The sequence below is a fragment of the Phaseolus vulgaris genome, chromosome 5 (assembly GCF_051622355.1).
Source record: "Phaseolus vulgaris cultivar YP4 chromosome 5, ASM5162235v1, whole genome shotgun sequence".
NCBI lineage: Eukaryota > Viridiplantae > Streptophyta > Magnoliopsida > Fabales > Fabaceae > Phaseolus > Phaseolus vulgaris.
In genome coordinates, this window is record NC_143502.1 from 7358919 (window position 1) to 7377924 (window position 19006).

Consider the following 19006-nt stretch of genomic DNA (forward strand, 5'->3'; position numbering starts at 1 on the left):
TTTCGTTTTGATATATAAAAGGATGGCAACACTGAAGGTGGGTCCGAAGCTTCAGGAAGTTGACCCAACTGGAGCAGCAGGGGCATGGACAGTGGACAGATGCAGAGGTTAGGTTGACCAACTGGAGTTTCCATATATTCTATTCTTTTCTTTTTTTATCATTCTTATTATAGTATCATTATCACACTCTGAATTATTATTATTAGGTTGATATTTTAGAAATGATGTGACAAAGGAAGGGCAAAGTGAAGAAAGAATATCACACAATTGAACTAAGATTTATATACCTGTGGACAAATGTTCACCTTTGATAGTGTTCTGCAATGTCATTTATATATCCTTAATACAGTTGACTTGAGTATGAAAATGATTATACAGTATGAGTTGAGTGTATTTAGGGTTTAAGGTATAAGATTTAAAAAGTTGAGTGTTTCATATTAAAGAAAGGTATTGATACTTAACTTGCAATACAAATTAGTTAGAATCATGGTAACTTAGAAGTATGTAAATTAAATATGAATAGGGTTTTGACTTTGTGGAGTATGGGAGTGGATACCCCTCGATCTCGTTTGTTTCTATCATTGTTGTTGAGTCGGTGACAGTGATACAGTGTTCATAGATAGATACATGCAGGTAGAGAGTAGTAATAAATGGAGTGGTTCGTTGGAAAATGGAAATGTGTTTTTTGCATGGTTTTTGTATAAAGCTAGGTATTAGCTAGGTTAGATGCAGGTCATTTGGCAAACCAAGAATTTGTTAGCAGAAAAAAGGGAGGGTGCTGAATAGTGTGCATGATGGGGTTGCATTAGTCTACAAAATTGATTTAACATTGTTGGGGAAGATGAATATATAATAGCTAGAGCAGATAAGGAGTTGGTATCATGTTGGAGGTGGTATCTTGTTAACTGTAGTGAACAGCCCTTAATAATGGACTCAAATGTGATATTTTACTTCCCATTAGAACATGACATTTGATCCAGTCATCATTCTTTTCCTTTCTGGTTTGGGTATTCAGTCATGCATTCTTTTCTTTAAGGAGTTCTAACATCTTTTCATATATACAATTCTGGTGAAATAGTTCATGATAATAAAAAAGGTGTAATATAAGGAAGGTGACTAGGTAATGCATGCATTAAGCCCAATTATCATACCTTGACTTCACTCATTTATTTATGAACCCTTGACTTTCTTTTGCTGTTAAACCAAACCATTGTAACTAAATCATATTAAATCAAGGTTTAAATATGTTTCTTTTCATGTATTATAAAAAAAAATTCTTTAGACAATGTTGATATTATATAGTATCAAAATATATAGAATGAGCCATTGTATGTAAAATGACTTATAGTATTTTTAAAAAATTTATTGTTTTTTGATTGGATAATGATGGTCACTATTACTATTTTAAATGGGTTGATGAAGTGTAATCTCAATTTCAAGCAATTCCATGAATCAATTTTACATAAAGAATAACCTAGTTCAATAATTTCCATACTTTAAACATTTTAATGATCTAACAAATTTGGATTAAAAAAAACTAATTTTATGATATTACAAGATAAAAAGACATATTGTAGGATGAAAAATATATTTAATTCTTAAATTAAATATATTTAAGGATAAAAAATATATTTAACCATTAAAGTATTTCCATTAAATATATTTAAAAAGATATATTTAACCCTTAAAATTAAAGTATTTGCATGTGACTAAACTATCCTAACCATTAGAAGCATTCAATTGTAGAAGAGTTTGTTTGTGAAGAAAATGAATGTGTTGATAAATAATTATGGTTTTGTTTGTGACTAAGGTTAAGGTAATAAATGAAAGAGGAAAATGGTCCCATGTGACATGATGGTGGGGTAGTATGAAAGGCTTGAAGTCCTTAAGGTTGGGACCTACCATGGAAGAAAGGGGTTAGTGATGCTGTCTGCCACGTGGTCAACATTGGCCCTACATTGTCGCCTACACAATTCATTATTCCAAATTTTTCCCATTTCTTAATGCATTAATATGAGTTAGAAAAAGCTAGAATTCAGAGATGATTAATAAATAATGGGGTTCAACTTCCTTAGGTAGCAGAAGTATTTAGTGTGGCTACATAATAATGGAGGCTACACCAAAATTATGAACCTCCATCCCTCGTGATAAGAGAGATCCAACTGCTCTTCTTTAATGAGGAAATGTTAAATTTAAGAAAGTGTTAATATTCAATTCAAAACAGTAATGAAGGGGCATGGGTGATGTTCCCTTGTTCTCACTTGCACAATTTAGTCAACTCCAAGTTTTTTAAGGGAATCTCATCCCCTCCAAATTTGACGAATATAAATCAAATTGTTTAGACCATTTCTTTGAAAAACTCTCACTATTAATGTTATGGTACTTGTATCTGAATTTTGGGATGGATGTTGAATAATACCCCCCTCCTACCCAAAAGTAAACAAAAAACATTCACACACAAAGTGAAGAATTTTTTTGGAAGAGAACCGTTTAGTCAATAAAAGAATCGCCATATGTATCATGGAACTTCAACTTTCTAAATAATTATCACTAATTACCTAGATTAACTAGAGCTAGAATAGTTTCAATTTACCATAGTAAGTTCAAGATCTTGTTAATTAGTAATCTAAAATTCAAGAGATTTAGTTTTAAAATCACATATAAAATTAATTTAGATTCTAAAGTTGGTAGTTAAAACATTGGTAGTTAATTAGATACTAATTTAAAAACTAGTTTATAAATTTTATTAATAGTAGAAACTACTTTAGATAGCAATAATTTTTTAGTGTTTAAAATAATATTTAATTTAGTCAATATAGTAACTAGTTACTTTTTGTCTTTAAAATTGATTTCTATTTAATAATTTTCTTGCAGTGAAAGTCGGAAGAGGGCACGAAACAAGGTCAAGTATGAAGATTTTAAACATAAACATAAACATAAGGGGGTTAAGGGGCCAACAAAATAAAGTTATCTAAGTTAGTGCACAAGGAAGGAAGGGATAAGGATATTGTACATTTAGGAAACCAAAGCCGAGAGAATACCTCCGAAAACGGAAATGAAATGCAAAGGAGGGGAAGGACAAATAAGAAGGATATCAAGGTGTTTAATGATTTTATGGAAAGGATGTTGGACTTATCATTGGTGGGTGGAAATTCACATGTTTAGGCCAAATGGTAAAACTAAAAACATAATTAACAGGATATGTGTGTTTTCGGAGTAGCTGCAGATATAACCACTTGTTGCACAATATGTGCAACCTTGGTGTGTGTCTTATCACTGTACATTATTAGTGAAGACATTAAGCAGGGATTGAGGACCAAAACTATTTAGAGTCTTAGATAACTTGTTAGTTATCAAAGAATTTAAAGAGGTAGTGAAACAAAAGTGGAGTGAATATCAAGTAAGTGGAAATGGAATATATGTTATGAAGGAAAAACTAAAGTAACTAAAGGCGAACTGAAGGTGTGGAGTAGACACATATGTTGGGAGGAGGAAAAATCAAAACAAAGGATCATGGAAAGAATTAAAGAACTAGATATACAGGATGATGAAGAGAGGCTAGATGAAGACGGGAGAAAGGAAACACAAGGTTTGTTTGTTGAGTGGTATGGCATGTGTCTTAAACAGGAAGGCATAGACAAACGATAAGATGGATAGCTTTGGGGAAAGCAAATAATAAATATTTACATTCCTCGATGAGCTGCAAAGGAAAGAAGAATGGAATAAGGAGACTAATGTGGGGAGAGGTTCTGGAGGAGGACCCAGACACATTTAAGAGGTGTATTATAGACTTCTTTCAAGATAGATTCAAGGAGAGAGAGAAAATGCAAATGGGATCTCATTTCTTTCTCTCCAACAACATGAGAGAAGCTAGATCAAAAAGTCTTTTGAGGAAAATGAAGTCAAGGAGGCAATGTGGGAATGTGAAGCATCCAAAAACCCACCGAATGAACCTAATTTTAGATTTATAAAAGAGTTTAGGAAGGCGATGAATAAGGATATCATGAAGGCAACAAAAGATTTTAATGTTATGGGAAGGTGGACAAAAAGGAGTCAATGTTTCATTCATAACATTGATTCCAAAAGTGGCCATACCAATGAACTTAAATGACTATAGACCCATATAACTAGTGGGTGGCCTTTATAAGATAGTTGTGAAAGTGTTGTCAAGAAGATTGAAATTGGTGTTACCAAAACTCATTGACAAGAAACAGTGCTTTTTTGGAGGGAAGATGTTTGGTTGAGGAAGTCCTTGTAGCAAACAACACAGTGGAAGAGATTAAAAGGAAAAAACATAGATGTATTATCATGAAGATTAACTTTGAAAAGTCATATAACTCTATCAGATGGAGATTCGTAGTACACTTGATGAAGAGATTAAGGTTTAATGGGAAGTGGATTGGGTGGCTCAAGGGATGCCTAGAGTCTAGTACAATTTTAGTGCTAGTTAATGGGAACCCAAGTACTAAATTCAAACCAACTAAGGATCTAAGGTAAGGAGATCCTTTAGCCCTTTTTCACTTTTTAATGGTGGTTGAAGGTCTTGTGGGATTTGTGAGACTTACAATATGCAAGAATATGGTATGGGTGAAGGTGGGGGATAAAAAGGTGGCAATAAATATGCTTCAATTAGCATATGACACCATTTTTATATGTCACAAGTCCATACAAAATGTATAAGTCTCAAAGTGCATTCTAAGATGCTTTGAAATTACGTTAGAATCGAGGATCAAATTTTTCAAGAGCAATTTGAGGGCTGGGAGTGTATAGTAATAAGAAGGAGGGGTTTGCATCAATTCTGAACTGAAAAGTGGTGGCATTGCCAACAACATACTTGGTAATGTCCTTGGGAGGAAACCCTAAGAGATAAATTTTGGGAATCAATAGTCGATAAAATAAAGAAGAAATTAGCAAGTTGGAAGGGTAGAAGTCTATCTCAAGGAGAAAGTTAGCTTAATAAGTTTGGTTGTAAAAAACTATACCATTGTTTTTTATGTCACTCTTTAAAATGTTTAATATTGTAGTAAATAAAATTATGATGGTATAGAGGGAATTCTTATGAGATTGGGGTTATGACATATGACGCATTATGGGTGAAATGGGAAAAAAAGTTTGCAAATCAAAAGAACTTGGTGATTTGGAAATTAAGGATATGACAGTTTAACAAAGCTTTGCTATCAAAATGGAAATGGAAAATGATGACAGATAAGCGAGAATTATGGAAGGAGATGGTGGAATCAAAGTATGGAACCTGGAAGGAATTAAATAAGAAATCTAGAAATAGGTCTAAATCGCGTGAAAGATCTTAAGATTAATGTGTGGGTCTGAAGAATAAAAACACTAGTTTGAAAAAAATAATGGAAAGAAAAATAGGGAGAGGTAACAAAACTTTGTTTTCAAAGGATAACTGGATTGGGAAGGTGGGTTTGGAGTGTAAGTACCCAAGGTTGTATTTGAATTCAACCAATAAGGACGAGGAGGTGGAGAGTATGGGTGAAAGTGTTCGAAATCAATGAGAATGACATTTTACTTGGAGAAGGAAATAGTTTGAGTGGAACTTGCTCAAGTTATCCAATTTATGCAAGAAATGCATATAGTTCGAATCAAACAAAATGCTAAGGATAAGTGGGTGTGGAGAGGGGGGGAGACAAGAGTGTTCGCGGTTAGATAAACATACAAAGTCATACAAGACAATTGTATGGATGGAGAAGATGAATTCTTCTGCAAGTTGAGGGAGGCAACAACAATCCCAACAACCATACTCTTGGCCTAGAAAATAAGCTTAAACAGAATTATAACCAAAGATAATTTAAGAAGAAGGTAGATCCTCGTGGGAAATTATGTGTTATGTGTGGGGTGGAATAAGAAACAACTAAAGACTTGTTTCTTAATTGTCAAACTATGAATCAAGTATAGTATGCTTGTTATAGGTGGATAAGGGAAGATAGAGTGAATCCCGACAATGTAAAGATACATATGCTACAACATGGTTTAATAGGTTTGAGAAAAAAAGGAAAAAAATATGGAAGAGTATGTGGGTTGCTATTGTTAGTAGTGTGATACAACCCAATTAGCCAAGCAGATGACCAAGAACATAAGAGACACTTCACAAATTGATTTGTCATCTCAGCATACAAGACATTCCCATCAAACTTCAGAAGGACCTCAGCAAAAGAAGAACTGGACATAGGCCAAAGCATCAAATGTTTTTTCTTTTGGTCTTTTTAAAAGACAAGTTTATGTAAATAAATTGGGCTCACTTTAGGGGTCCAAATAGAAGAATAAGCTAGAGTAGGGTGTGCTTAGTAATTTGAGTAGGGTGTGCTTAGTAATTTGAGTAGGGTGTGCTTAGTAATTTGGGTTTGTGTCAAGCCCACCTTTCATGCAATGTGCACCTAGGTTTAGGTTTTCTTTGACCTACCTTCTAGAAGGTTTCTCACAAATGACATCCCTACCCCTCTATCTTGCTCTCCAAGTCACTCGCTCATATATAAAAGGTGTCTTGCCTCATGTATGGAGACATTGAATTTGGATAGTAAAGAAACTCTGCAAGAGTGTTTTTGTGAGACTTGAGAGTTCTCATGGTGGGTCTTATCTTGAGTGTGTGAGCACTTCAAGTGGCGGCTCTTTCACCACTCATCTTAGAGTGCCTCCTTTCTCCAAGTGGCGTGACAACCCTTCTTCTTCCATAAGCTTTCTTCATCCCTTCCTCTTTTTATCTTTCTTTTTGCCCCATCCTTTCCATTCCTCTTTATGATATCATGTTTGTCTTTTAATTTTGGTTATCACTTGTCTTTCTTCATCTTATCTTCCTTCCATTTCCACAATTTACTTTCATCATCATAATCACCATATTGTGTTTTTCTCTTTGCCCTCTAGAAGTGAACCTTCACACTAACTCGGCCACTTGATTAAGTTCGTGTCCAGTGGAGATCTTCTTTGGGTTCTCACCTTAAATTGTTAATCTAAAAAATCATAAACAAAAGAGGAACCTCTAAAATGTGCCAATTTAAAATCAACTCAAATCATAGTCTAAAGATATTAAACTATCTTTCACCTATCAGACTGAGAATCTAAGAGTTTTGATGATAGACAACACTATAGGATGTGTTGTGATGTATAATCAAGCTCACTCATGTACAAAACCACCATAAACTATATATCAAACAATACATGTGATAGATGTTGCAGAGAATTCATGTTAGACGATTGTCTCATCATAAAAGTGAAAGATGTCAAACACTAGTGTAATAGACGATGACAATAATGAACTTAATATCAACTAAAAGTATCAGATGGAAGTGACAAACGCACAATAGTTGTACCAAAGGTCTTATTAAGATAGTAGACAATGTGTACAAAAAAACTCAATGGATCATGCTATTAAGTGGTATACTTAACGGACGTTAAGAGTATCAACAATGCATCAAACGGAGATCAAGTCATACACATGAAAAATGATAATGGGCGTTGTACAACGATTTAACAGGGAAGTTCCCAAACTCATAATTTACATTTTATATATGTTCAAATGGTTATTAAATGTTTTCATACTCTTTTTGATATTATGAAGTTACTAAAAACAATTAAATTAAAATAAATAGTTGAAACTAATAATAAAATGTGTTTGTAGAATTAATTTGAAATACATGGCACAATGAATATATTGTGCTTACATGGTTCATAAAGAAATATATATTTTTCAGTGTGTTTACAAATTGATTTCAAATATAGTTGTATACCTATTGATCAACTCAAAGTCTAAAACAAAGTATGAAATTAATAACATATTTTTCGAAATATTCACAAGAATATAAAATCAGGTTAAATCTAGTTATGATCAAACATTAATTTAGTTAATCTGAAAAGTGTTGATAATATTTTTAAATTAATTTTTGAGAATATAAACACTTGATAATTCAAAAATAATCTAAGAGATTGTTTTCAACATCTCATGCTTTGATATATAAAATGTATTGATTGTTGAGAATTAGAAAAGGTTTCTAAATGTATTTTAGAAACACCAAGACATCCATAAGTCAATATCTTGAGTTTCCATACTCAACGACTGACTAAAGAAAATGAGAAGACTAGTGAACAAGAATTGCACAAATCAAGCATTAAAGTTTCATCTAGTCATTGCCTAAAGAAAGCTCATGCAACTGATTAAATCCAAAGAGTAATCATAAGGCAAAGAAGTATTTAGAGCTTGTATCAGAACATTCCTAATTCATTGTTTGATACAATGAAGATTTAGGGTAACGTTCTTATTTGGTTGATTAAGGAAACTATTCAAAAGAACGAGTATGAGATGAAGACATGGAGTATGTGATCCAATCACTGCCAGATATATCTATCAACGTTCACACAACAAGTATAGAAAGAAATGTAAAGAGCAAAGACGCGCAGATATCAATAAAGTTAAAGTTTTTTTATCAAAGCGTCTACTAAATTTATGAGGATCCAACGTGACAGATATACAATTGAAGAATCAAGTCACAAGACATTAAAGAGTCAGCGTTCACATTAGAGATCTGAAAGGAAACAATTCAAATTGTTTCATACGCTCAAATATACGCAGAATCAAATTAAAGCAAAAGTTGTCGTTTTTAGCGTTTGACGAGAAGAAAATGATGAACAATACACAATGATAAATGATATGATATTAGATACTCAATATTATATTATTGAAGTATCAAAGTTCACATTTGGGACTAAAGAAGAAATAAACCAAATACATTTAATGTCCAAGACCTAGAGAAATCAATCAGGTTGAAGAATTTCTACATCCAACGTCTAACGGTCATATGAACGAAGGGAAGAATCAAAGCTTCAACGATCACAATTTGAAGACTATATAAAGACCTTGAAGGTGAAAAAGACACACACAATTACACGAGACAAAGATACAAAGCTTACAAAGTGTATTCATATTCTGAGTGTGTATAGTCTTTTTGTAAGTGTATTTCATATCTATTATTTAGAGCATTCATATTTTGGGTAGTGAACTATGTGAGATAACCTTGTGCACTGCTATTTTTGCTCTCTGATTGATAATGTTTCTCATTTGTTGAGGTCTTAGTCTTAAGGGGAGATTAAGATTATTAATTTGAGAGGTGCAAAATACTTGTTGTTTAGAGATGTGTAGAATACTTGTTACCTAGAGATGTGTAGAATACTTGTTACCTAGAGATGTGTAGAATACTTGTTACCTGGAGATGTGTAGAATACTTGTGTTAGTGAAGGTTGTTAAGCGATTGGCTTAATGGGACTGAACGTAACCTTGTGATTAGGTGAACTTGTATAAAACTCTATGCATATTTCTCTTTATCCCTTGCCTATTATAATTTTTTATTGATTGTACCTTCTGGAGCCAATTGTACCTACAAGTAGTGTGTAGTATCAAAGGAATGAGGTAATATTTTAGGAATGGAAAAGTGAATGCAAATGAGATGCTTATAATGGGCCAATTAAAAGCATGGATATGGCTGAAAAACAATTGTATAAATACATATTCAATTTGATGTTTATATCCCCTAGAATGTTTAAGGAATATTAAGTAAGACAATGAAGTGTGAAAAATTTGAAGAATAGAGAGCTTGTGCAGAGAAACTGAGAAACAAACTAATGGAAGGTTTGGGAGAAACACAAAATAGACACTTATTGCAAGAATAAAATGAAAAAAAATGTATGTAGGCATGTATTAGGGGGGAGACATTAGTTTTTGTACATTTACTGGGTCGGGATGGGAAGATTAGGAGAAGGATTGGAATCATGAAATGTATTATATGGGTGATACCTAAGGATAGAAAAGCAGGACGGGCGGTGTGGGCTGACCTATTGAGAAAAATGTGGGGCAGGCTGCCTTTTTCAACCCGCTAGTCTGTTTAGGCCTGCCCCACATAACCCGTAGTCCATGCGGGTCAAGTGTGGGGCGGACTAACCTGCATAACTTAAAAATTTGAATTTTTTTTTTTTACCCCCACATTTTCTTCATGCAACCTCATATTTCACATTCCAAATTTTTTACTCACATCTTATTACGCATATGTCAATGAGAATAATACTGTAAGACCATTTACTTAATACATCTAAATAAATAAATAAAAAATTATTCAAAATTTCTATTTAAAAAATTATTTTTTATTAATTTTGAAACAAAAATATGTTTTATGCGAGCTGATTCATGGACCAACCCTTATGTGAGACGGAGTAGTAAATTAAGTTCGCATTTTATGTGGGACAGACCAGCCCGCATTATCATCCCTTATGCTATTAATAATAGTGTTATTGCTTGCTTAAAAAAAATTGTACTTTGAAAGACTTAACTAGTAATCTACGTAATATTAATAAATATTTGGAGAAACAATATCTAAAACCTTTCCTAAATTATTTTTAAGGCTTTTATATATTTTTTGAACTAAATTCAATACATTATTGGTTTCATTTTTTAAGCAAATAACACTGAGCAAAGAAAAACTATACAAATACTATAATTTGTTTCTTTAACATTTTCAATTAAATAACTAGTATTGGAAATACTAATACATTACAATATATTAATACCTTCCTAAATAAATTAACCATAAATTTAAAAATAATTTTGGTAATACCTACATGGATATTAATTATTTGAGTGATCTAGATGAATTAATATACTTTACCTAAATAGTATTGTAATTTGGTCAAACATAACTCAATGCAAACTAACTAACTCTTATACTAGTTAGGTAATGAATTTAGTATGATTTGCCTAATATCCAAACTTGAACTCTTAATACTTGTGTTATAGATAAATTATGTTATGATTTTTTTCTTTTCATATTTATTGTCTTACTTAAATATTTGAACTAATTAATGAGAAGACTATTGGTTATTTTTTAATTAATTAATATGCTTGAAAATTACAATTTTAAACAAAACAAAAATTCAAAATCTTAACTCAATTTTAAAAATACAATAATTTAACCCAACACAATATTTTTTAATAGATCGAGTGAGTAAATCCTACCAAATCCAACCCACAACATCCATAATAACTTATTTAAAAGACAAACAATATTTCACTTTAAACTAAACAATTAATACATAAAAGAACATAAATATATTAATTTTATTTAAAAACAAAACTTTTAAAAACAAAACACCAAGAAACAGTCCAATATAAACATCAGATTCTTATCATGCAAACACAGTCTTCAAAGTACTAAGAATAATATATAGTATCTGTTCTTCTGTCATGCTCAACATTTATACAGAGAAATAAAATTACAGACAAATCCCTGTTTAACCTAATATATATGTGTGTGCATGTGCCTTTAGTTTATTTTCGTAAGATGCACATTAATTGTTCAACCTGCTCATACAGATATCCCTGACAATTTAGTGGTTAGTAATAATAATTAAAACAAAAAAAACAGAATTGATAAAGAAGATTCCGATAAACCCTTCTCCAAATCTCATCATACGTCAAAAATCTCATGTGAAGGAAGACACAAATATTTTCTTGCTTCATCTCAATGAGCATTGCACTATGTGTGTCTGCTTCTCACTCCTATGAGACTCTGGCTAATGTTCTTTCAACTCTTCAAAACTTGTGTGGCCCATTTCCAAATCAATGAAACTTTCTCAACATCAAAGCAATTAATAGCATGGAATTGATGCCATAACGAACCATATGTTTGTCACCACACAAAAATATCCATGTGTAATCTTCATTACTTTGTGTTAGGGTAGTTTGTTTAACTTAGCCTATACTATAAATTTCAATGCTAAAATGTTTAAACATTTGAGAAAACTTATTACATAATACGTATTTCATAATGTTCTAGTCGCCTAACATAAAATTATTAAGCATAAGTTATTTTATATAAAAAATAATTAATTATTATATTAATTAAATTATATATTATTTTGGAGATTACAAAATTATCGATATCTAAATTTATTTCTATTTCTATTAATAAATAGTTTCTCAATTGATATTTATTTAAATATGAAGCTTTTAGTTATCAATTTTATAATCTGAATAATTAGTAGTTAAAAATTTGATAGTTAATTAAATATTAATTTAAAAATTATTTATCAATAGAAATTAATTTTGGATACTAATAAAATAGTATTTATTTTAATTAATATAGTGATTATATATTTTTATTTTTAAAATAGATTTTTATGAAATGATATTATAGTAGTTTTAACAACTTTTAATAACCATAAATTTTCTTCGAAGTATTACTTTTTTTTTTACATTGTTATATTGTGTTGGTACTAAATCACATCAGCCATTAATTAATAAGAACGAAATCGTGATAAAATTATTAAACACTAAAGTAAACTATATCTTAAATATGATAACTTTAATAATGCAAGAACTTGAAGTCAGACATCAATACTAAAAACAAAGAAAAGACTTAGCAGTCTCTTAGGTCTTAACTGAGAAGCTATTGTTTTGGTATAGTAAAATATTCTTTATTAAAAAAATTATGAAAAGGTCATGAGAAAACCATGAAACAGCATAACAAATATATAATACTTCAAAATGTAGCAACTCTAATAATACTAACAAACTTGAGATAAGAACCTCTGTAATTCCTAAACTAAAAAAAATGTATAGATGATCAAAAGTTAAAAATCATAATAAACAATCTTTAAAAAAAATAAAATGCTTCAAATTAGTCAGGTTATATACTTTTACCACTATAAAAATTATTTAAGAAAAAAATAACACTTGCAAGACAATGATTATTCGAGTTTGGACATTATTCATAGAGTCTAACTTGGAATTATAATAGTTGAAACAAGAACATCTTGCATGTTGTAATATGATGATTGAAAAATATTATTTTTTCACAACTGCAGAAAATATAAATTTACAATTTTAATCTGATAAAATACAATTTCAAAATTATTTTTATCTTTTTTACTTGTGATTCACATTTCAGTAAAACATATTTTTTTTATTTATAATCTATTGTAAGATTATCAACATATCAATCGAGGAATAGATTCATATGCTTCTTATAATTTTCCCATGCATTATATTTACATACAAAGATAATTGTTGCATATGAAACAAGCTATACGGAACAGAAAAACACACAAAAATTTATATAGAAGTGATGGAAAAAAAAAAGTGTAACCTACATAATCACGAATCAATCCAAAAAAATAAACAATACAGAATTTAACGTGGTTCGGTTGTCAACTGTAACCTACATCCACACGAGCAACTATTAAATTTTATTTTTGTCCTGTTGCCCACTAATTACAAGCAATGATCTCTTTAAATAGAAATTATAAAAGGAACACAATGATTAAGTTCACTAACTAAACATGGTGTATAGTCAGCCCAACCAAATTGATCCTAATTTCATAAAAAAAAAAAAACACCATATTTTAAACAAATAACAGTAATTAAATTGGAAGGAGTGAGAGTAAAGGTATAAAGTAATGAGAGATTTTACATGAGTTGTATATGGACAAGAAGTGGAACCTAAGACAGACATGCTCGCCTCGCCGACCATTGTAGAAGGATTGATGCATTGTATTTGGGCATTCTGCTATTCTACATATAATACCTACTCTTTCCTTATTATTCTAAACAAAACAATAACACCTGACCTTTCTTCTATTTCTTTAATGTTTCCAATTTCGTCTTCTTTCCACACACTCACATGCATATCAACTTCCACTGTCTCATATCATGCACCCTTTCAAGCTCTCAATCATTAACTCAGATCCCTTCACATTCTTTAATTTATCAGTTTACAAACAATGCCAAGAGAGAAAGAGAGACTTCAATCATGAAACCCTTCTGAAACATATTGACAAAAAATGAGAATTGGTGAGATGATCATATATATATTATACCAGTTTTGTATCATTCACAGTTGGCCAAAGGCCCATTTTCTGTTTGGTGAACCCAGTTGGTAATGTTATATGAACAGAGAGAAAGATGCTCAAAGTTGGCATTAATGAGTTCAATGATTCCATTCATCCTGAACTTGCAAGTTGCTTCTAGTTATTTCAGTTACAAACCACCTGTCTCCAACACAGACAAATTAATGACTTAACATCAAAGTTAAAAACAAAAACCATAGCCATCATCACTTTATTCAGGTAAATGGATCTGCATTTATTAATGTGAAAGTTTTAAGCTATGATAAGGGACATGGCTTATAAAAATTGAGGATATATTCGTGCATGCTTATTTTTATACAACTTGCGTTTGTATTTTTATAATGCATGCCTATATATAACTAAAGATACAAAATGCATTATGAGTCACTTAATACGAACCATCCCTTAATCACGACCCTACCCTACACACACAGATAGTTTCATATATTAACTAAGAAATCGAACATAAATTGAAGATATAATAAAATTAGAATATATCAATGAATCATATTTTATAAATTAAAATTACATGATATTTTATAAATTAGTTTGTAGAGTTGAATTAAGTGAAATAATAAATTATAAATTTAAATAGTTTTTTTAAGTACCTTGATGTTCTTCATATGGCCCTAGTACAAAATACATAAAAAAAAGGACTTCCTATAAAGAATGTTCTTAAAGAACAGTCGTAATAAGAGAGGTGGTGGTATTACTGTAATTTTTTTTCAAATTTTCGCTACTTTTTAACTACGGTTTTTTGCCTAAACCGTCGTTATATGTTGTTTATATCCTTGGCCTGGAAGCTTATTCCACGCGGGCCACCCTCTCACTCTCCTCACTTCATCTCTTCCTCTCATAACTCCCTTCTTCCTCACTCTCCGCGCGACCAACACTCTCCTCCATTCATCTCACTTCTTCCTCACTCTCACTTTGTTAGATTCTGCAGAGTTAGAAAAAATTTTATTCCCATGGGTGTTTTGAAATGGGTTCCTAAGAAAACTAAGGATCTTAATTCATCTATTAATTCTCATGGACCCACATTTGTAAGGGGGCCAAATCTTGCATCTTTATCTTGTGTCTTGTAGGGTCCTTTGGTGGAAAATCAGCATATGTGGTACTTGGAAAGTGGTTGTTCTAAGCACATGACAGGGGATAAAAGCAAGTTTGTCAATCTTCTCCTCAAGCAAGAAGGTCATGTGACTTATGGAGACAACAACAAAAGGAAGATTATTGGAAGAGGCATCATTGGTGACAAGAACACCTTCTTGATTCATGATGTGCTATTTGTGGAAGGACTCAAACATAGTCTCCTTAGCATTAGCCAGCTGTGTGACAAAGGTTATCAAGTAACCTTTAAGCCCAACACTTGTGAGATACGGTTACCTAATTCACAAGAAGTATTGTTGATTGGTAAAAGGGTCAACAATGTTTATCTTCTTGATATCTCATATTCTGCATCTATTGGTTGTCTTCTAACCAAACATGAGGAATCATGGTTATGGCATAGAAGGATAACACATATCCACATGCATCATCTAAATAAATTGATCTCTAAAGATCTTGTGGTAGGTTTACCAATACTCAAGTTTGAGAAAAACCATATGTGTGAAGCCTGTCAAAAGAGAAAGCAAATCAAACATTCTTTCAAACTGAAAAATATAATTTCTACTTCAAAACCCCTTGAACTGTTGCACATGGATTTATTTGGTCCTTCAAGAACCATGAGTATTGGTGGAAACTTCTATGGTGGAACCATAGAAGGATAACACATATCCACATGCATCATCTAAATAAATTGATCTCTAAAGATCTTGTGGTAGGTTTACCAATACTCAAGTTTGAGAAAAACCATATGTGTGAAGCCTGTCAAAAGAGGAAGCAAATCAAACATTCTTTCAAACTGAAAAATATAATTTCTACTTCAAAACCCCTTGAACTGTTGCACATGGATTTATTTGGTCCTTCAAGAACCATGAGTATTGGTGGAAACTACTATGCTCTTGTTATAGTTGATGATTTTTCTAGATTCACATGGACATTGTTCTTGGAATCCAAGAGTGATGATTTTTTGCATTCAAAAAGCTTGCCAAGAGATTACAAAACATGTAACATTTGTGACATTCGTAATGATCATGGAGGAGAATTTCAAAATGAAAATTTCAGTGCTTTTTGTGAAAAATTTGGGATTTTCCATAACTTTTCTGCTCCTAGTACTCCCCAACAAAATGGGGTAGTGGAAAGGAAGAACAAGTCTCTTGAGAAACTTCCTTGAACCATGTTAAGTGAGTCCTCTTTACCAAAATATTTTTGGGTTGATGTTGTAAGCACAACTTGCTATGTGATGAACAAGGTCCTCATTAGACCAATCTTGAAGTAAACTCCTTATGAACTATTTAATGGGAGAAAACCCAACATTGGTCATATAAAAGTTTTTAGCTGCAAGTGTTACATCTTAAATAATGGTAAGGAAAACCTTGCCAAGTTTGATGAAAAAGCGGATAATGGTATCTTTCTTGGTTATTCATTAACTAATCATGCTTATAGAGTGTATAACAAGAGGCTTATGACTGTTGAAAAGTTTGTCCACATTTTTTTTATGAGTCTAATCATGTAGAACAAGAATCCAGGAAGAATTTTGCAGAAGAGGATGAGCAGAACATCATTATAGAGAAGCTGGAAACCTATCCATAAAAACAACCAATTGAATCTGCGAAATAACCGGTTGAATTTCTGCAACAGGATGAGCTTCCTAAGGAGTGTAGGGTTCTTAGGGATCTTTTAATGGAAAATATCATCGGACAAATTGAAAAGGGAGTTTCTACTAGAACCTCTATCTCTAATTACTGCAAACATATGGCCTTTGTGTCTCACATTGAACCCAAATTTGTAGGTGAAACACTTAAGGATGAGAGTTGGATTGCTGTTATGCAAGAAGAGCTAAATCAATTCACCAGAAATGAAGTGTGGACTCTAGTTCCTCAATCTGACAGCATGAATGTAATTGGAACGAAATGGGTATTCAGAAACAAACTAGATGAAGCTGGTGTGATTACAAGGAACAAAGCTAGGTTGGTTGCCAAAGTTACAATCAAGAGGAAGGCATAGACTATGATGAAACCTTTGCACCTGTGGCTAAATTGGAAGTTGTGAGACTACTGCTTGCCTTTTCCTGCATGATTGGTTTCAAACTATTTCAAATGGATGTGAGGAGTGCATTTCTCAATGGGTTCATAAATGAGGAAGTTTATGTCTCACAACCACCCGGTTTTGAGGATCATCAACATCTCAATCATGTCTACAAGCTGAAAAAAGCTTTGTATGGACTCAAACAAGCTCCAAGACAGTGGTATGAGAGACTTAGCAATGTTCTTTTGTCTCATAGCTATGCGAGAGGCAAAATTGATAAGACTCTTTTCATTAAAAAGTTCAAATCTGTTATCATTTTGGTTCAAATTTATGTTGATGATATCATATTTGGTGCTACTAATGATAGTTTATGTGAAGAATTTATGGCAGCAATGCAGGGGAAGTTTGAAATGTCTATAATGGGAGAGTTATCCTTCTTCTTAAGGCTGCATGTCAAGCAATCAAAGGATGGCATCTTCCTTAACCAAACCAAGTATTGCAAGGAGATTCTCAAGGAGTTTGAGAAGGAAAAATGCAAAGAGGCATCCACACACCAATGTCTACAAGCTGTTATATGGATGCTGACTTGGCTGGAACAACAGTAGATCAAACCAAATTCAGAAGATTGATTGGCCCTTTTCTTTATCTAACTGCTAGCAGGCCAAACATCATGTTTGCAGTTTGTCTTTGTGTTAGATTTCAATCCAATCCAAAAGAATCTCACTTCAAAGCTGCAAAACAAATTCTGAAATATCTTAAGGGCACAACCATTGTTGGTTTTTGATATCCTTCTCACTCTCCTATACATTTGGTTGGCTACTCTGATTTTGATTTTGCAGGTTGTAAGCTAGGCAGAAAAGGCACAAGTGGGACTTGTCATCTTCTTGGCTCAAGTCTCATATCTTGGCATAGCAAGAAGCAAGTTTGTGTGGCTCTTTCAACTGCAAAAGCTGAATACATAGCTGCTGAAAACTGTTGTGCTCAATTCTATGGATTAAACAACAGCTAGAAGATTTTGGGTTGAAAGTTACCAAGGTGCCTTTGCTTTGTGATAACACAAGTGCTATTAATCTCATAAAAAAATTAGATTCAACATTCAAGGACAAAGCACATTTAGATTTGCCACCATTTTATAAGAGATCATGTGAGTAATTGGAATTGTGAAGTTCAATTTATTGAAACTGAAAAACAGCTTGCAAATATATTCACAAAGTCACTGCCTAATGACATGTTTTTCTTATTAAGAAATGAGTTGGATATTCTTGATTCTCTTATTTTTTTTCTTAAATGTTGTTTTTATCACTTGTCTTACTTTATTTGTGAAGATAAACAGGGGAAGACTTATTTGGTTTTAGTGTTGTATTGCTATTGTATTATCTTGGCTTTAAATCTAGTATGATCTACTGATTGAATGTTGTTGAATGCTCTAATTAACACTGATATTGAACACTGATTTTTACTGGTTTTTAGATTTGTTCCATATCTGTTTTCACTGCTGGAAAACAGGTTCTTGGGAGAATTTAAAACCTAGGTTGTTCTATACATGCACAATTTCTACTTTGCATGTGCTTTCAAATACAAACAGGATAACACAAGAAAACCATAGATTTGTCTTCATCAAATAGGTGGAGATTGTTGAACATAGGATTTGATGTCTCCAAATCCAAGTGGATTGCTTGAAGGCTTTGTTGCTGCTTGTGTGTGTATATTGTGTGTAGTTTGAATTTGTTAATCCACTCATAGTCATGATCCAAGTTGTTTGATTCAAGTTCTTTTCGAAAATATATGTTTTCTAAAGAAAGTGGAAAATTAACTTGTTCAATTGTCGTTTCAACTGGTTGTTTTACACTTACTATTTTTGAAAAAGCTTGAAATTGGTTGACCTTGTTGTCAAGCTTATTCAACTGATTGTTTCATTTTTTCAATCGATTGATTTTTGAAAATCCTTAACAGAATTTTGTTAAAGTGGTTTAATCTG

At 32.0% G+C, this 19006-nt stretch overlaps 2 protein-coding genes across 2 annotated transcripts; both read left to right on the forward strand.

The window, feature by feature from the left end:
* The first annotated feature begins 15044 nt into the window (after positions 1-15044).
* LOC150027456 (uncharacterized) lies at positions 15045-15668 on the forward strand. Its single transcript, XM_090302855.1, has one exon. The coding sequence runs from the start codon at positions 15045-15047 to the stop codon at positions 15666-15668; it is 624 nt and encodes a 207-aa protein (XP_090158981.1).
* A 179-nt stretch (positions 15669-15847) lies between these two features.
* LOC137833902 (uncharacterized) lies at positions 15848-17007 on the forward strand. The gene is made up of 2 exons (XM_068641971.1): positions 15848-16132; positions 16642-17007. Exons 1-2 carry the CDS (start codon positions 15848-15850, stop codon positions 17005-17007), a joined length of 651 nt encoding a protein of 216 aa, XP_068498072.1.
* Positions 17008-19006: the final 1999 nt, after the last annotated feature.